This window comes from Cryptomeria japonica, chromosome 11 (genome assembly GCF_030272615.1).
Source record: "Cryptomeria japonica chromosome 11, Sugi_1.0, whole genome shotgun sequence".
Lineage (NCBI taxonomy): Eukaryota > Viridiplantae > Streptophyta > Pinopsida > Cupressales > Cupressaceae > Cryptomeria > Cryptomeria japonica.
In genome coordinates this window covers 246,946,669-246,963,845 of record NC_081415.1, presented here as the reverse complement: position 1 = coordinate 246,963,845, position 17,177 = coordinate 246,946,669, and the positions used below count along the sequence as shown (strand labels likewise).

The 17,177-nt window shown below is 35.8% G+C and overlaps 1 protein-coding gene across 2 annotated transcripts in view; it reads left to right on the top strand.

The window, feature by feature from the left end:
- The window catches only part of LOC131040113 (protein TPR3), a 64,130-nt gene that overhangs the window by 26,091 nt on the left and 20,862 nt on the right, over positions 1–17,177 (top strand). Inside the window, exons 5-7 of one of the 2 annotated variants that reach the window (XM_057972974.2) lie at positions 2,012–2,186; positions 2,293–2,416; positions 2,668–2,750. In XM_057972974.2, coding sequence (XP_057828957.1) covers positions 2,012–2,186; positions 2,293–2,416; positions 2,668–2,750 — 382 coding nt within the window. Of the gene's footprint in view, positions 1–2,011; positions 2,187–2,292; positions 2,417–2,667; positions 2,781–17,177 lie in introns of both variants that reach the window. The other variant, XM_057972973.2, reaches the window with a different exon arrangement.

Below are 17,177 nucleotides of genomic sequence, written 5' to 3'. Positions count from 1 at the left end.
TTAATGATTGTTTCTTTTAGAAACATCATCTTTGTAACTCTATTTAAAGGAGCTTTGTCTCCTTGATTAATTGAACAACATTGATTCTTTGAAATCCATATGCTTTTGCATCTGTATTAGCTATCCTTAGAAGATTACACTAGCCGTGTAGAGATGTTCGTTGCATGTCAAAGAAAGACTTTGTTGAGTTTCATCAAAGATTGTCCATTGCTCTTACATTCCTAGGATAACATTAGTCTGCCTCAAACCCTATCTGTTTTCTCTTTGTTTTTTTGATTAAGTGAAATTCCATGTTCTAGCGACATTCAAAGCATTCAATGTAAGTCCACCTTGTGATCCTAGTAATATCACATCATATACAACTGAGTCTATCCAAGAGCACATCAAGACCTGACATTTGAGAACCTTGGAGTCGTCCCACTTAATCACACAACTTAGCATTTGGGAGTCTTTGTTCAAGAGAGGATAGAATACTTAGTATTTTATTCTGTGTTGTATGGTGCGTAAAACCACCATCAACAGGTCCAATACCATACTTGAATGTGCATTGGGGTTTCACACTGAATTCTCTTCCTTACTGGCACAACTCAAAGGAGTGAGCTTGTGGGTCTGCCTCCATCGCAAGATATAGGCATTTCATTGTATCATTTGAAATTATAATCTTTTGGCCTCCAGTGCCAATGATGACATGGACAGGGCAGCTGAAAAAACATATGATGCTGTAAAGAATAGAGAATAATAGAATATGATGCTATAAAGAATGGAGAAATACCATATTTTTTTACTTTTCCTGTTGTTTCTTGCATCATCCAAACATAATCTTTACACTATCTAGCCTGAAGGGTACCAATTCTCAGAGTCCAATCTATAGAAATGTCTTTCAAGGGTCATTTTTTATAAAATTGAGGATAAGCTCCTCTTTAGATGCTCACCAACGTGCTTGAAGCCTTGATGTCTTCATCGACTGAGAAGTCCCTATTGAATTTGCCTAGTTGAAAATGGTTGCTGGATTTAAACAAAGAAGGATCTCCTTGCAGGTTGATAACAAAGTCTGACTTGGATAGATTGTGATTTTCAAGAACACCCCTCCAGTTCACAGTTGCACTTACAGATGTAAGTGATATTTTCTATTTTAATCTCCTGTGGAATAGAAATACCTTGAAGAGCGTCCACCCCTTCACTCCTGCTTTTGATGCAAGTTCAAAAATAGTAAAATTTCTTCTGTTGAGCAAATTCCTGTTGATGTGCTCAACCTGACCTTTGTCACCTTAATGCTTGTTCAAATGGCTATCAAAGTCAGTAGAGGGGAACACTTCTATAACAGCTTCTTTCAAGTCAACTCCATAGTGGATTTTGAGCCATAAACACAAAGTCACTGCCAATAATCCCTTAAATCCATGTTATTCAACCTTGACTCTAGTAGTGAGGAATTTGTTGGTTTGCAAGGTTCTTTGTCTAGTGCTTCGGTTAACATCTCTCTCTATACACCACTTAATAAATTTATCATGAAAATTAATCTCCTATTATTTCCTATGGTCATTACTGTTGTTTTTACTACATACTCTATTTTTCAAGATTCAATGTAGATATTGTGCCAATTTCATGTGTCCAATGTAGAAAAAGAGAAATCATATGTGACAAGTTGCATTTTGGGACCATTGTTCTTTATTCCCCAATAAAAAGATTCATTTCAAGAATCTTGGCTATTAGCATTCAAATATTTCTCAAAGAAGTGATGTTCACCACCTCACATGGTTGTTGATTTTGCATTGTTGGGTTTGTTGAACTAAATTTAACATGTTGCTAAATTGCTCCCACTCATCAATGCCTCTCCATTGAAATTTATCGTCCAGGGAGTTCTACCATATCATTATGTATGCAAATGAATTTCATAGGATGTGATTGATGAAATCATTCTAATCTGATTAGTTTGTGAGACACATAACTTTAGTCAGTCTATTAGAGTTGATTACCTTTTTCCTGAATGATTGGATTTTGGAATTTCTTCCAGTTTGAATTGGCAGCATCAATTATGCAAAAATCCAAGGCCCAATCCTGATATAAAGAGCCTTTTCGTTGATCACAACTGTGGACAACCAAATGGAGCTCGTGCTTCACCAACAAACAATTCTATAATGGGAGTGATACCCAAAGGGGGAGGTTTCCCACAATTGGGTGGTCACGGGGTAAGCTTAGTTTGCATTTTTTTATTTTTCAAGGGGACTTTTGAAGTGATGTGTATGGCATTAACAATAGTTCAAGTGTGCCATGTACTCTTGATTTCTCCTTCAGGCATTTACACCAGGACCTGCCTCTGCTACAACTGCCCTTGCTGGCTGGATGGCAAATGCCACCCCTGGATCTCATGTAGCTGTGCCTGCAGGGCCTGCTGGAATAAACACATCAACGAATACTGGTAAACCATTTTTTGTTAGTTTGGTAATATTGTTTATTTCTTGGTGGTGTGTTTGTATGTCTCTGCATGTATCATGTCACTTAAATGGTAATTTGTTATTTTATATTGTCTATTTTTGGGAAATATAATGTTGATTGATACAAATAGTAGTTGCTGAGTCATTGTTTTGTTTCATGTTGCTTGTCATCATTGTAATGTTCATTTAATTTGAAAATTGGTCGCACTGCTTGAATGGTTCTTGTTATTTGTAGTTGCCTTGCTCAAGCGGCCCCCTCCAATCAATGGCCTGTCTGTAGATTATCAATCAGCTGATTCTGAGCATCTTTTGAAACGAGTAAGGCCAGGCACTCAACCTGGTGATGAGGTACCCTGAGATTTTGTCATTAATATAATGAAACATGAGTTGTAGCATTCATTTTTTATGGCTGGAACATTGTTTTTCTTCTTTAAAAAGAAAATTTATGCAAAGGCCACTAACTTATACTAATTTGTTTATTTGGTAACGTTTAAGGCTGTATAGTATCATTTTGTTTATCAAATCCTTTGTTTTCTTATATTAATTCAATCTTGCTTCTAATGAAGAAAGGTTAGGGCCTTCAAGCTTCTGTAGTCCATAAGTTTTGAAAGAAAGAATTTTTGTGATAAACCTGCATAAAGAGCATGAAAAAGAGCAACATTTCTGAGTCATACTTTCTAACCCATCTGTGATGGACGATGAGTTTGGTTATATGGAGGTACTAGATTGTGAAGATGTGAGCTGAAAACAGGTATATATACTTTAGAGGTCTAGAGGAAGAAATTCAAGCTTCGGAGTTACATAATTATTTAAAAGAGGAAATTTCTGGATTAAAGTACATAAAAAGTTCGAAAAAGAGCAACATTTCTGGTTAACACCTTGTGATCTGTAATCAATGAATGATGAACTTGGGTATATAGAGGCACTGGATTGTGAAATTGTTAGCTGAAAACAGATCTATGGAGGTGTTTTGCAACCTGAAACATCTTAATGGGCACAGGAACTACAGACAGAATGACAGGATAGAGAAAATTGTTTATCAGACAGAGAAAAAGATGAGAAGAAATTGTAAGGACAGAGGGTAACCCTTTGGTAACTGCGATATTCAATGCCTTATATATGAGATTTAAAAGGTTTCATTTAAAATTTTAAAATTATTATTACTAATATAGTTTAAAGATCCAAATTTCCAATGCGATTTAGCAAGAACCTTTCCATTGATAGAGTCTTAATACAATTTCATGATCAAGATTCCTAGATGACTGTAGCATCTAAAATAAAAAAGCACTTTTATGGATATGTTTATATTTTTTTTGCTTCCTACATGTATATTTCTATGTATTTATCTTTACTTCTCCTTACCCTTTAATATTCCTATCCATTTCTTTTGTTCGATAAAAGAGGGTTGATCGTTGTATAGAGGCCCCTCAACTGGAAAAAGTAATATGAAAACAAGCCAAATTACAAGGACATGGGAGCTACAAACAAAACAATAAGATGAGGAAAATGGAGAAATTCTTTTATCAGACAGTGGCAAAATAAAAAGAAATTATAAGAATAGGAGGCTCACCCCTTTATAACCATGACATCCAATATCTATATATATCTATGCTCCATGGGGTCGCAACCCCTGACTTGGTACCCTTGTACCCATACCAGAAACATTTCGGGGAATCAGGGACAGCCAGGAAATATCTCCTCCCTGTCCCCATTTTCAGCCAAAAATCAGAAAGGTTTCAGGATGACCAGGAAACAAGCAAGGGACATAGGGGATGGCTAGCTGTCCCCAAGACGACCAGGGGACATCCAAACATCCCACATTTATCTCGGGGACGGCTAGCAGTCCCCTGGCATACCCAGGCACAATTTTATGTAATTTAAAAAAAAGACTTACGAACTTTCAATGCTTGTTTGGTTTATGAGATGCCCACTAGGATTTACAAAAAAATATTAAAATGGTGTTCGCCATGAAGGTTTGTGTGGTTCTGAATGTTTTAATTTGTGCTTGGTGGTGGGGGCTCTGCCCTCGAACCCCACGAGGGATGCTGCCCCTTGACCCCATTGGGGGCAATGCCCACAAACTCCCATCAAACTTTAAGTCTAAGCAAGTATTAGATCAATGCTAAATTATGATCACAAAATCTGCAAAATACATATCCCCTATTGCTAATCTCTACATCTTCACAGTCAAAGCCTCAATCAAGGATTATCTTGTTTCATATAGTGGACAACTTGTTTAGTATACAAGGACTACCATAGACAAAGTTGGCATGCTATATTCAATGCTCATTAAACTGTTGAATACAAGTTAAGTCATAGTTGGCAAGAAATGCCATTTTCATAATGCAAAACTAGTAAAATGGTAAAATAAATACCCATGATTCCTATTCAATTACCCATGCTCACAAAGGTTTTATAATTCTATGATGAATGCTTTATCAACGTTATGATATTAAATTTTGAAATTTCTCTATATTTTTAAAATTTCCCTATTTTTTAGCAGCCATCCCCTGTTGTCCCCTAAAACCTGGCCCAAAGGACCCCATACTGGAAACACATCCTGCCATTGCCTGCCATTCTCATCCTCAAAACTGCGTGGAGCATAGATATGTATGGGATTTAAAAGATGTTATTTAAAAAGTTTATAATTATTTCAATTAATATAGTTACTGTTTGATGACCCAATCAAGGTGGTTTAGCAAGAACTTGTTAATTTATAAGCCTCGATACAATTCCAAGATCATAACTCCTGATGTCTAGCATCTAATAGTAAAATTACTTTTATGGTATATCTCAATATTTTTTTCTTCCTACATGCATATGTAGTATCCATTTTTTGTGTATTTTTTAATTTTATTTTTACCTCTTTTCAACCATCAATATCCTTATTATTGTTTTTGTTTTATTTGATATAAGAGGGCTTTACGGTGTTACTAATACAGAAGACATAATATGAAAATAGGTTAAAATACAAGAACCTGAATTCAAACTCAAAGTGCCAACTAAACATTAATAGTGGAATTAATCTTGTATTATATTACTGAAAAACCAGGTTTATAACAGCACAGACTAAATTTTGATGTTAAAAATCCTTATAAATTGACCTACACAGACCTAGTGTGCTAAATATATTTTTTTTCATAGTCTCTTAGCCATTTTTATCACTCAACTTTGTGCTATAATCGTGCCTAAGAGGATAACTGAGAGTATTTTGAATAGTTTTATGCATGTATCAGCTAGGAATTGAACCTAGCACCTCCTATTTGCATGCCAGGGGGCTTTACCACTGAGCTAATGGCCTCGTTACTGGTCTTGGACTTGGTACTAACTCAACATACTGATTTTTGGCTTCGACTTGGATGCCAAAAAATCCTGAGACAAACCCAATAACTTGAGAAAAAAATGATTTATAGAGATTTTAAAGGAAACATATGTTTTTATGCACTCTTATCTAGATCAACTTTAAAGATAAATAAAAATAATCAATGACAGTTACTTTGCTTACATAGAGAAGGATACATTAAAAAAGTGACTAGAAAAGTGGATTTCAGCTGAAGGAAACTAGATTTTTAAATATAAGTTTGGAAGCATTTTTGATATACAAAAATCATAGATTAGGATATCCATGGCATCAGAAACAAAAAAAGTACAACATTGACTAAGATAGAGAGTAACCTACATCACTTAGCTCAGCCCTACTAGCTATATGGTGCCTTTTGTGCTCGTCTCAAATAGGTCCTTTATGCTGCCACAACTATAATACTTGCATGTATGTCAACAACATCATTGAGATTTCCCAAGGTTACTAGGAGATGGGGTACTGGGAGACTTCGGAGATGGGTAGTGGTACAGGTACGACAAATTTTCAAAAATAGGAGACTAGGATACTTGGAGACGGCAATTTTTTTTAATATAATTTTATAATTTTCAGAAAATATAAAAAACATAGGACTTTGAAAACAAGAACAGTGGCAAAGTTTAACAAATCAATATTAACTTTCAAGTTTAAATACACAAATGTCAAATGTCATTGTGTTAAAGAATTCAAAACTTTCATGACATATTTGATATTTGATATTAGATTTACCATTACATATTGAAATCCAAAAATATTGATAGTTTGATGCTGATACGCAAACTAAAAACAGAAATCAGAAATCTAGCATCTACTCTTCTATGTTATAATCATCCATATCAAGGTCCTCAGCTAGGATGGTCTCTAGATAGTCATCACTCTCTAACTCGGGTTCCTCTGATGGTAGTAGAACTGGGGGCAATTTATTAAGGCCATTTGGGTCAAACACTTCATCCCCCATGGTTGCAACTTCTCCAACAGGTGCAATTTGGTCCCATTTTGTTGAAGAACCCTCCACGTGCCAAGGATCAACACGAGAGAAGATGAAGTGAGTTATGAATGTAGATCGAGTTCTTTGCTTTCTTTGACCTTAATTGTTTCCTCTTTTAATGAATAAAATCATAAGTACTCCAATTTCTCTCATAAGATGAAGAGCAATTCAAGGGTTTCACCTCCATGGTTCCACCACCACTCTAAAGGATCTTTCTTTACCCGCATATCATATAAAGCTTCCACTGAAGAAAAATCACCTTGCCCTTGTGAAAACTTATTCCATTGACTCCTTATAACTAAGGCATCCTCACCTTGACCATAAATCTTCTTTATTGTACCCCAAAATCCCTTCATTATCTCTATCCTTATGTGTTGCTCTCTTACTGGTCTCTTATGTATTATGCCATTTAGGATTTAAGGCATGGACAGCACAATGAAGGGGTGTGTTAAGTTTCTTCCATGCAACTTTTCTTCTATCAAAGGATATAAAGGAAGATCTTTTGCATCAGTTGTTTTCTTGACTCTTTCGCACGTGGAATTTATTTTTTCATAAACTTCCCCCAAACGTTGCTTGTCCGAGTTTGTAAATTTAGTCACTTAACATATGGGCCTAATAAAGTCCACAACAAATCTTCACATCAGCCCAAAAATTGTTATCAAGAACCAAACCTCTCGCCTCAACTACAATATCTAATGTAGATTGCCTCCAAGCTGCCCATGCATCACTAACAATTGTGGAACACAAAGCTCCTTTGACTTCACAAAGGTAGTCAAGAAGAATAAAGTAAGAAGCAAACCATGTATCAGGTCGTTTGAGAAGTTCCACCTTGGCAAACTTACCACAAATGGCTTGTGTGTGGTGATGGTTACATATGAACATCTGTATTTTTCTACCCTTTTCTATGAGATCTGAAACCAACTAGAACTTGCCAATATCTTTGAGTGCATTGTTCAATGAATGCACACAGCTTGGTGTCCAAAATATATGCTTGTACTTTTTTTGCACCGTCATACTTGCTGCTTTACAAACAGGGGCAGCATCGGTAACAACTTGGACTGCATGTGATGCCTCCACCTCCTCAATGTTGTCACATAGTTGGTTATGAAGAAAATCTACATTCTTTTCTTGCCCTAAGTCTATTCCCTTAAAAAATAAGGCCCTTTGCTGCATGTTACCATGACATTAAGAAGTGGATGATTTCTAGCATTTGTCCACCCATCCATAACAATATTGCATCCTTTTATAGACCAAACTCTTTTCATTAGTGCAGTTTGTTGCTCTAATTGAATTTTTTCTTTATCAATTAGAGTTGTGCCAAGCTTTTCAAACCCAAATGGTTCATACCCAACTTGATAAATTATTGATAGCTTGGACCATCTCTCCATAGAATGGTACCGAGCAGTATTAAATGGTATTCTATTTGCATAATTGAAGCGTGCAATTACTACATTAACTGCTTCTCTACCTTGCACATCAAATAGCCCTCCAATGGGGTTTGAGCTACTAGTATGTGGTATCTTGTGAGACTGTTGTGCTACTAAATTTCTAAAAGACACATCTACCTCTATCTCTTTGTTTTAATTACTAGTTGCAACAATTGTCCCTATCGTTGAAGCATGAGAGGAGCTCATATAATAAACTTTCCCATCAGCCCTTTCTTGATCCCTCACAACCTCATATCCTTCTCTCATTTGTACAAGGTTCAACACCTTTTCTAGGTTGGTGAAGGAAATGAGCCTTCACCCTCATGTAAGTACCATGCCATTTCATTGGACAAAGTTTACATTTAATTGTGGTTGTTCCACCTGTACCTTTTGGCCCCAGAGTACATTCACAATACTTCCACAAGGGGTACAATGCTTGTTTTTCTCCACTTGACATTCTACATGAAAAAAAATATATTACAAGGGGTACAAATTTACAATGCTTGTTTTAGTTTGCAGTTGTAGTTTGCACAAAATGGATTTGTTGAAGTAATTTGCAATCATGGCATTCGATGAGAGTCATGAGACCAAATTGGCAAACATAGTTGAAGGATAGTGGACACTAACACAGTTGCAGTTAACATTTTGAATGCTTCCAGATTTTGCATACATGTCTACCAACATAGTTTCTATGCAACTGTGCTAGTACACATGTATGCAAAATCTGGAAGCATTCCATTAGTTTACATGCTTTGTGAATGCTTCCACATTTTGCATACATTCACTAGGCACATAAACTAAGAATTGATAAAAAAGTGAAATCTGTATGCAAAATATGGAAGCAATTTTTTTTTAAAATGTTCCAAAAATGTGTCCGATTTCTAACCTGGCAGTGTTTTCCTCTCATCTGGGCACGTTTTCCTATCGTCAATGCACATTTTCCTGTCGTCTAGTAGTGTTTTCCTCTCGCTTGGGGTCATTTTCATCTTGTTTGGGCATGTTTTGGGCTTTCATGGCAACGGCTAGGTTTAGGGTGTCAAAAAAATATACAAAAAAGAGTTTTAATGTTGTTTTGTTGACTTTTTAGCCAGTGGGAGACATGGAGATAGTGGGAGACATGGGGTGAGAAGAATCTATAACATGGTTTGACATTTCGGGATGCGGGAAAAGCACCAAAGACGCGTCTTTGTCTCCTAGATGTGTCTCAGGTAGGCAAAGATACTCCTCCCGATAACAGTAAGGTTTCCTTGTACTTTTTCATCATTCTTTGCATTGTCGTTGCCTCTGCCTCTAGCTAGGCCTAATAAGCCATGCGTGATTCTTCTCTCTAAACATAGCATCCTCAACGTTGTTGATCCAATCTAAAACTAGATTAATCTCCTTAAATCTAGGAAGAGATATATTGAAGCTTGTATCTTCCTTGTGATGAAGGCAAAGGTTGTAGTGAACATAGATGATGTTGTTAAACCTTTGCACCGTTAGTCTATTGTGCTTTTGTCATTGTGTTCAAATCTACTCCAATTGTGCTTGAATCTTGAAGTATTGCATAGTTGGCTCAAGACATATATGATAATCCTCTGAAGGTTTGACATCTTAGCAGTAAACCTCTCCCACAATACATCCAAAATGACAAGAAAATTCAAACTTTTTTTATACAGAAAAAAAAGATGAAAAGAGACTCAAGTTCACTATTCAACATTAAGTTGGAATTTGGAAACTTGAGTTGTGGTGTTGTGATGTCATTGATGTCAACCTATCTTGTGTTCTCATTGATGTTAAACCTGTCTTAAGTTGTCATAGATGTTGAAGTAAGGATGATATAATGGAAGTTCCAATATGCAAGAAAGAGTACTTATGGGTTCGAGTATGATGATGAAGTGGAAGTTGCAATATGCAAGAAAGACTATTTATGTGTTCTAGTGCTATTGATTATTTGGTGCAGATGCTGATGTATTTCCGGAAGGGTGGTATAGTAGAAGTCTCAATATGTAGGAAACAATATTTAATATCTCAATGGAAGAATGCCTTGCCTTCCCTTGACATGTGAAGATTATATGCTATGGTTTTGCATATGATGTCTATGCTTTTTGTACATTGCACTATTTGTTTTGTAGGTCCTCTACTACTCTGAATATCTCTTGTTACTATTGATAATATGTTGGCATGATTGGCATAACTGATGCAGATGAGGTGATATAGTTAAAGACTAATTTCTTCACCAGTTCTAAAACCCTTCTTAAACCCTAGCAAAACTTCATAAAAAATTAGAAACATGCCCTCCGATAGTCATCACAAGATGCGGTTCCGGTCAGATACTCATTACCATGATAAAAGCTTATATTCCAAACCACAAATCACCAATCATCACCAATCATCCGCTTCAAGTAAAACATGTCTGCATATACCGGTTAAAGTCCTTTGAGATTGTTGGCATTTGACTGAACTGGTAAAGTGTGATGTCCCCTACTGAGAACAGTAATTCTGCGTGTAAATCAGAATAACAAGAAAAGCACTTTACTTGGAACACAGTTAATATCATCCAAAGGCAATTGCATGAGATCAATATACTAACTTAGACAGCAGTTTAAACAAATGATTGCCATTATTTATATAATCTAATGATTACCATTATTAAAGACAGGTTTTGTTCATTTGGTAAAGAACAGTTGTGGAATTTCCCAACCGTCCATAGTGGTCCAGAAGCAGTCATGTGCCCTCCTGCCCAAGTGGCGTGGGTCTTTCCTTTTTGTTTATCATTATCTTTAACTCAGAGGGTTAGGACATGTCAGGGGCGGTCATACTGTGCCAGACCCAAGCCCAGGAGCAGTCACTTGCCCCCCTGGGCTACTGACATAACTCAGTAGTTAACTTCTTGGGTGGGCAAACTCCCCTCCTGCATATCCCCACATCCCTCTGAATTATTCAGTGATATTCATTAATTCATTCATTATAGATTGATTTACCAGATTTCATTATTCATACAGCGAATTATTATTGTTCATCTAACAGTGTGAGATAATACAACTACAAGAGATAATCTACAGAAAAACGGAAGTGTTCAGGAACAGGCATAGATTGATTAATTAAGGAATACATGAAATGTACAGTTTTATTTTAATTAGCTATTACTTAATGTTATTCGGAGTTTAATTTCACATAATGTTTGACCCTGTCCAAATCTAATTAAACGTGATTCTTTGACCATTAAGTTCATGCATATTGAGTATTGTAATTTGCAGAAAATTAATTCGCTTAAACTAGAATATTTGCAGATATAATTTCGACATTTAGTAATCCATCTCCAGATAATCTGAGTTATGCAAACATACTCAGAATTATTAATATTTCAGAATTCGCAGAGACTTAACTTAGCATTACTTAGATAACCCAAATAGATAATTATAGAACTTCTTACTGAAACAAGGAACAATCTGAATTATCCGTAATTTCATATATTAGAACCTATTCACAATGATATCGTATTATGCTGGTCTTAATAGGATTCGAATTACATACTTCATGTCATAGTTAGGCTTAATTCTTATATAGTTTCTGAGTATGCAATCATACCTGATTTTTTCTGCTGTGTATGCTTTCCGATTTATATCGCAGTATTCCTTTTTTTATCTCGTGTGTCCTCCTAAACTAAACACCCGATCCTTTTATACTTACCGCCATCAATAAGAAGTCACGTCTTAGGAGAGACGCGACTTGTATTCTGAATCACGTCTTTTTGATTGGGTTGCAACCAACAAACGAATGTGCACGCCCAGTGCACCCCTTCGTTAAATACACTTAATTAGCTACATAAAATAGCCGCCACAACTTGATACGTGATTTATATAAATTGAACATATAACCGTTAAATAATTAATTAATTATTATTTAGGGTTCTAGGATATTATGAACAAAGACATATATTTTCATTAATATAATTGATTTCATTTAATAATTAATTAATTATTATTTAGATACTATTAATCAGAAACATATATTCTCATTAATATCTGAAAATTAGGATATACACCATTATATGTAATTATATCTGATACATTTATTTGGGGGACATGACATAAAGATTGTTGTTGTTATGCAATGGGTATATGATTAGTTAGTAATTGTGATGAAGAGATTGAGATTTATGTTTGATGACTAAGTTTTGTGTTGTCATTGATGGCAACAATGTTTTTGTAGTCATCTAAGTCTTAGAAGCCAACCGGTAAGGGTTAACCGGTACAAAAGACAGTTTTACAGAGAGCCGGTAATTAGGATCTCAATCGATAAACTAAGACAGAGTTGCATTCTGACAACCAGTACAGGCAATTCATGAAGAGTTGGATGATGCGGTTTCACAACGATGATGGTGACAGGTATTTGAAGCTATGTTCACAACCGCATTGCCAGATTCAACTGGATGAGCGAGATTTGATTTACAGAACAAACAAACTAATAGAACACTTAACCAGTAGTGATTTAGTCACTTAATCAATAAGATGACACAAGTTTCAATTTGTTATGTCGGTGGCCGACATATGTAAAGTGTATGATGTAAGATTGTCTAGATTCATTGAACCTTGGAAATTGTTCCAAGGTTGTAGCCGACTAAATGTAAATGTTTATAAAAAGTGTGATGAGGTATAAAGTCGGTATGTGTGTGAAGAGAGAATTCATGAGTGAATATTGTAAAACCCCTAATAGGGTAGCTCTCATAAAGAGTGGTAAATCCTCTCACGAGGTTGATCCTAATAGGTCATTAAGCTTCTAATCGGGTTGCACATCCAAATCCCTTAACCGGGTGATTCCTAACAGGGTCTGCTCCTAACAGGGCGTACTTCAAAAGAGTGCAAATCTTTTTGGGTACTAACTCCCACCGTGGTTTTTCCCTATTTGTGTTTCTACGTCAAAAATATGCTCATGTGTGGAATGATTTTTGTTAATTTTGTGCCCTAGATCAATAATCAGATTTATGTCATATAATTATGCCCTAGTTTGTTAATCAAATTTGTAATATTTTGTTAAACCATAATTCAGTAAACTCAGAAATGAAACAAGTAAATAAGAGACAAACGCAAATACCCTAGGAAAACCTCCAAGGAGGAAAAACCCAGCATTAAAGACCCACAGGTTAGATTATATATTCTCTCTTAATTGCACAAATACAATACTTAGCTGGCTTCTCCAGATCTGATCCCTTTTGTATGTCAGATCTGCACTTCTAAGCACTTCAAGTCTGCACCAAAAGAGGCCTATATCCTCTTGGACAAGTTCGCACAATCCTTGACAAGTTCGCATAATCCTCGGATAAATTCGCACTTTTATTAGCAGAGCTAATTCGCCGATTGCATTGATGATTGAATTGTGTTCGCACTTTAACTTTATTTATATGGATCTTTTGACCAAAGTTGGCCTCAATCCTTTTTGGCGTCAATTTATATTTTGTGGTGTGAGTCCTTTTTGGTGTAGCGTGGAGGATGGGGCTGGACTTGTCTTGGGGCCACGCTACCCCTTAAGGATAGGACCCAGTCCTAAATGGGTTCGGATGTTGCCTTAAGGCAATCCGAACCCATCTTTCCCTAGTTATAAACAACAATTTTCATGTGATGTTATTGATTATCTTTAGTTTATTCATTATTTTTGAATACACCGATTATAGCAATTGATCAGAGATTACCGGTACTGTTTAATGAATTGGCATACGTGGTAAATGAAGTTAGATTTGTTGTAAGTTTGATTTGGGTTTAAAGTTCTAAATTGGTATTAATATTGATTCACCCCCCCCCGCCTCCCCCCCTCTCAATATTAATTGGATCCTCATAGGATTAACAATTGGTATCAGAGCATTGGTCCTCTGTGTGCAGAAAGCCTAACCGCTTGAGGGAAAGATTCTGAGGAAGTCAAGATGATGAAGAAAGAGGGTCCTAAGTTCAACAAGGATAACTACAAGATCTGGAAAGATAGAATGAAGATCTACATCAAAGGTCTTGGTGCACAATATTGGAAGCAAGTTGAAACAAAATATGTTGCTCCTACTACTACTCCCTTGACACCGGATGAACTCAAAGAGCAACAAGATAACATGCAAGCCTTAAAAGCTATTGTTAGTACTTTATCTCATTCAGAATATATTGATGTTCAAGGATTGGAAACTGCAAGTGAGGTTTGGGAAAAGTCAAATATAATCTATGGAGGAGATGAGCATGTACAAAGAGCCAAAGAGGAAGGTTCGATGATATGAGAATGCTTGAAGGAGAAAATATTGCACAGTATGGTTAGAGAATCAAAAAAGTTGTTGGTGGCATAAAGAGTGCTGGAGGTAAAATGGATGATGACGCAATAGTAAGTAAAATGCTTAGAACTCTTCAACTTCAGTATGCTATAAGAGTATCTGCAATCCAAGAACTTAGATCTATTTCAAAGGATAAGGTAACTGTTGATTCATTGATTGGTAAGCTCACAACTTTTGGGTTAAATAGTTTTGACAATAGTGTGACAAAATCTACTAAATTTGCCTTTAAAGCTTCTGTTACCAGTTCATCTGCTAGAAAAGAAAAATATATATGTAAAAAATATGGTGTTTATGTGTGGAATGATTTTCATGTGATGTTATTGATTATCTTAGGTTATTCATTATTTCTGAATACACCGGTTATAGCAATTTATCAGAGATTATCGGTACTGTTTAATGAATTGGCATTTGTGGTAAATGAAGTTAGATTTGTTGTAAATTTGATTTGGGTTTAAAGTTTTAAATTGGTATTAATATTGATTCACCCCCCCTCTCAGTATTAACCGGATCCTCATAGGATTAACATAATATTCTTCTTATTGCCTCCATCAATATCACAATGATATCCAAGGATATTTGATCATAGATTCCCCTTGAGCTTTCAAAAAAACTTGTGGGGTTATCATACATTAGAATTTAAGATTGAGTATATTTGGCCTGATATGAAACATCAAATATGGCATACATTTTTTATTAGTATTCAATGCCTATTATTATGTTTCGATAACATGGTTTATCTGACTGTGTATTAATTGTTTGTCTACTTTGGGTAGTTATAGGTGTTGGTTGGTCAAAGGTTCCATTCTTCTTGGCAATTATTAGGTCCTTAAAATAGATTTTGTATTGTCAAGGAAAGTAGTGTGATCTAGTTCGATCAACTTTGATCCTTGGCTAACCATCTTTGGTCTACTTTTGTAATAAATTTCATGTGCAAATAAAGATATACTTTTATGCCTCTATTTAGCATTCATTATTAATTATGTTCATTATTTCAAGTATTCATTTTATTAGATGGGAGAGGAAACATTGGTCATGTTTCTAGAAAATAAATTGGGTCAAATTTGAGAGATTCATGCCCTTTGACCCTAGAAAAGATGGGAGGAGACCACAAGGTGGTCAAGACCAAGAAATTAGATGATCTTTAAGGATCATAGAGCAAAGAGAATGGAGAAGAAAACTATGGGTTAATAACCCATGAAACCAATACAGGTTGAAGGTTGGAGCCCATCTCAAGAATGAAGTCAGTGCAATACTTGGAGAAACAAAAAAATTTCCACTAAAGACAACATACGAAGTGAGAATTGGAGGAGATAGCCATGCACTTACCACTACTTGACGAAGCATGGGTTAATTTCCAATTGAGTGGAAAATCAAGACAACTTTCTATAGACGAGATAAGTTGGGATACGAAGTTAAATTTCTTCATAGAATTGTATGAGTGTAACCTTTGAGGCTTTAAAAGGTTGTCAATTGAAGTAGAAGAAGACAAACCAAGGGGGAATAAAAGAAAATCTAAAGGTGAAACAAGTGCAGAGTAGATGTTTAGCTGAGAGTGTGAGAGAAGCATCAAAATGTCCGAATGGAACTTCCCTAGCAAAATAGAACCATGGTATTGAAAAGAAAAAGTTACCCAAGTTTACAAGAAATGGATTAAATGATCCTGTGCAACACAATAAGACTTGAGAAACAATTTGCGCAGCATTTGAGTAAGATGATAAGACAATTTGGCTATGGCCTTTTCTTGCCATCTTGCGAAGTGTAGCAGTTGACTAGTATATAAAATTTGACCATGCCTCTAGAAACACATGGGAGAGATTAAAGGCGGCCTTTGAGAAAGAGTTTAAGTTGCTTCGACAAGGTAAGCACGAAAATGTACAAGCTTATAATTGTAAACTTAACAAATTGCTTATAAAGTTGGGAAAAGAACTAGTCAATGGTCTCAAGAAAAGATAGTTTGTCAAGGGCCTACATCCATCATTAAGAAAAAAACGAAATTAGTACCACACTCTTCCTATGCAAAAGCCTACAATTGAGCAATGCACACAAAAAGTGAAGACAAAATGTCCTCCCATGGTAAAAGAAAAACAAAGGAAGATGGAAGTTTTGTTGATAATAGCGATATGAATCGAGAACTGTACTCAAGAGGGTCATGCTCCAAATAATGGAAGAATTTAAGGAAGAGAAAGAAGCTAGCAAGGAAACTAATGAACTATGGTATGTTGAGTGCGTAAATGAAGGTCACACGAAAGGTAACCATCCTAGAAGAATGTTATGTGAGAGTTGCCAAGATATGGGTCTTTCAATAAAAGAATGCCCGTAGAATTTGAAGGCCAAGAGTATACAAGTACTCTTCACACACGGAGGGCAGTCTACTCCATTGAAGCCACATAATGCATCTCTAGGTGGTTATCGAAAGAAAAAAAGAGGTCCAAATATAGTATGACCCCAAAGGATGTCCGATCATACAATGCTTACAATTTAGTGAATGGAGACACTTTGCTAGAGACTACCAACATATGCAAGACAAATTGCAACTATTGTGCAAATGGTGTGGACTTGGAGACCATGAAGACATCAAATGTTAAGGCATAATGATGTATTGGCCATTAATCACGCCCAAGAAAAGAAGGGTATGTACTTGAACCCACATACAAAGGATTCTTGAATTGAGGTCCAAAGTCGACAA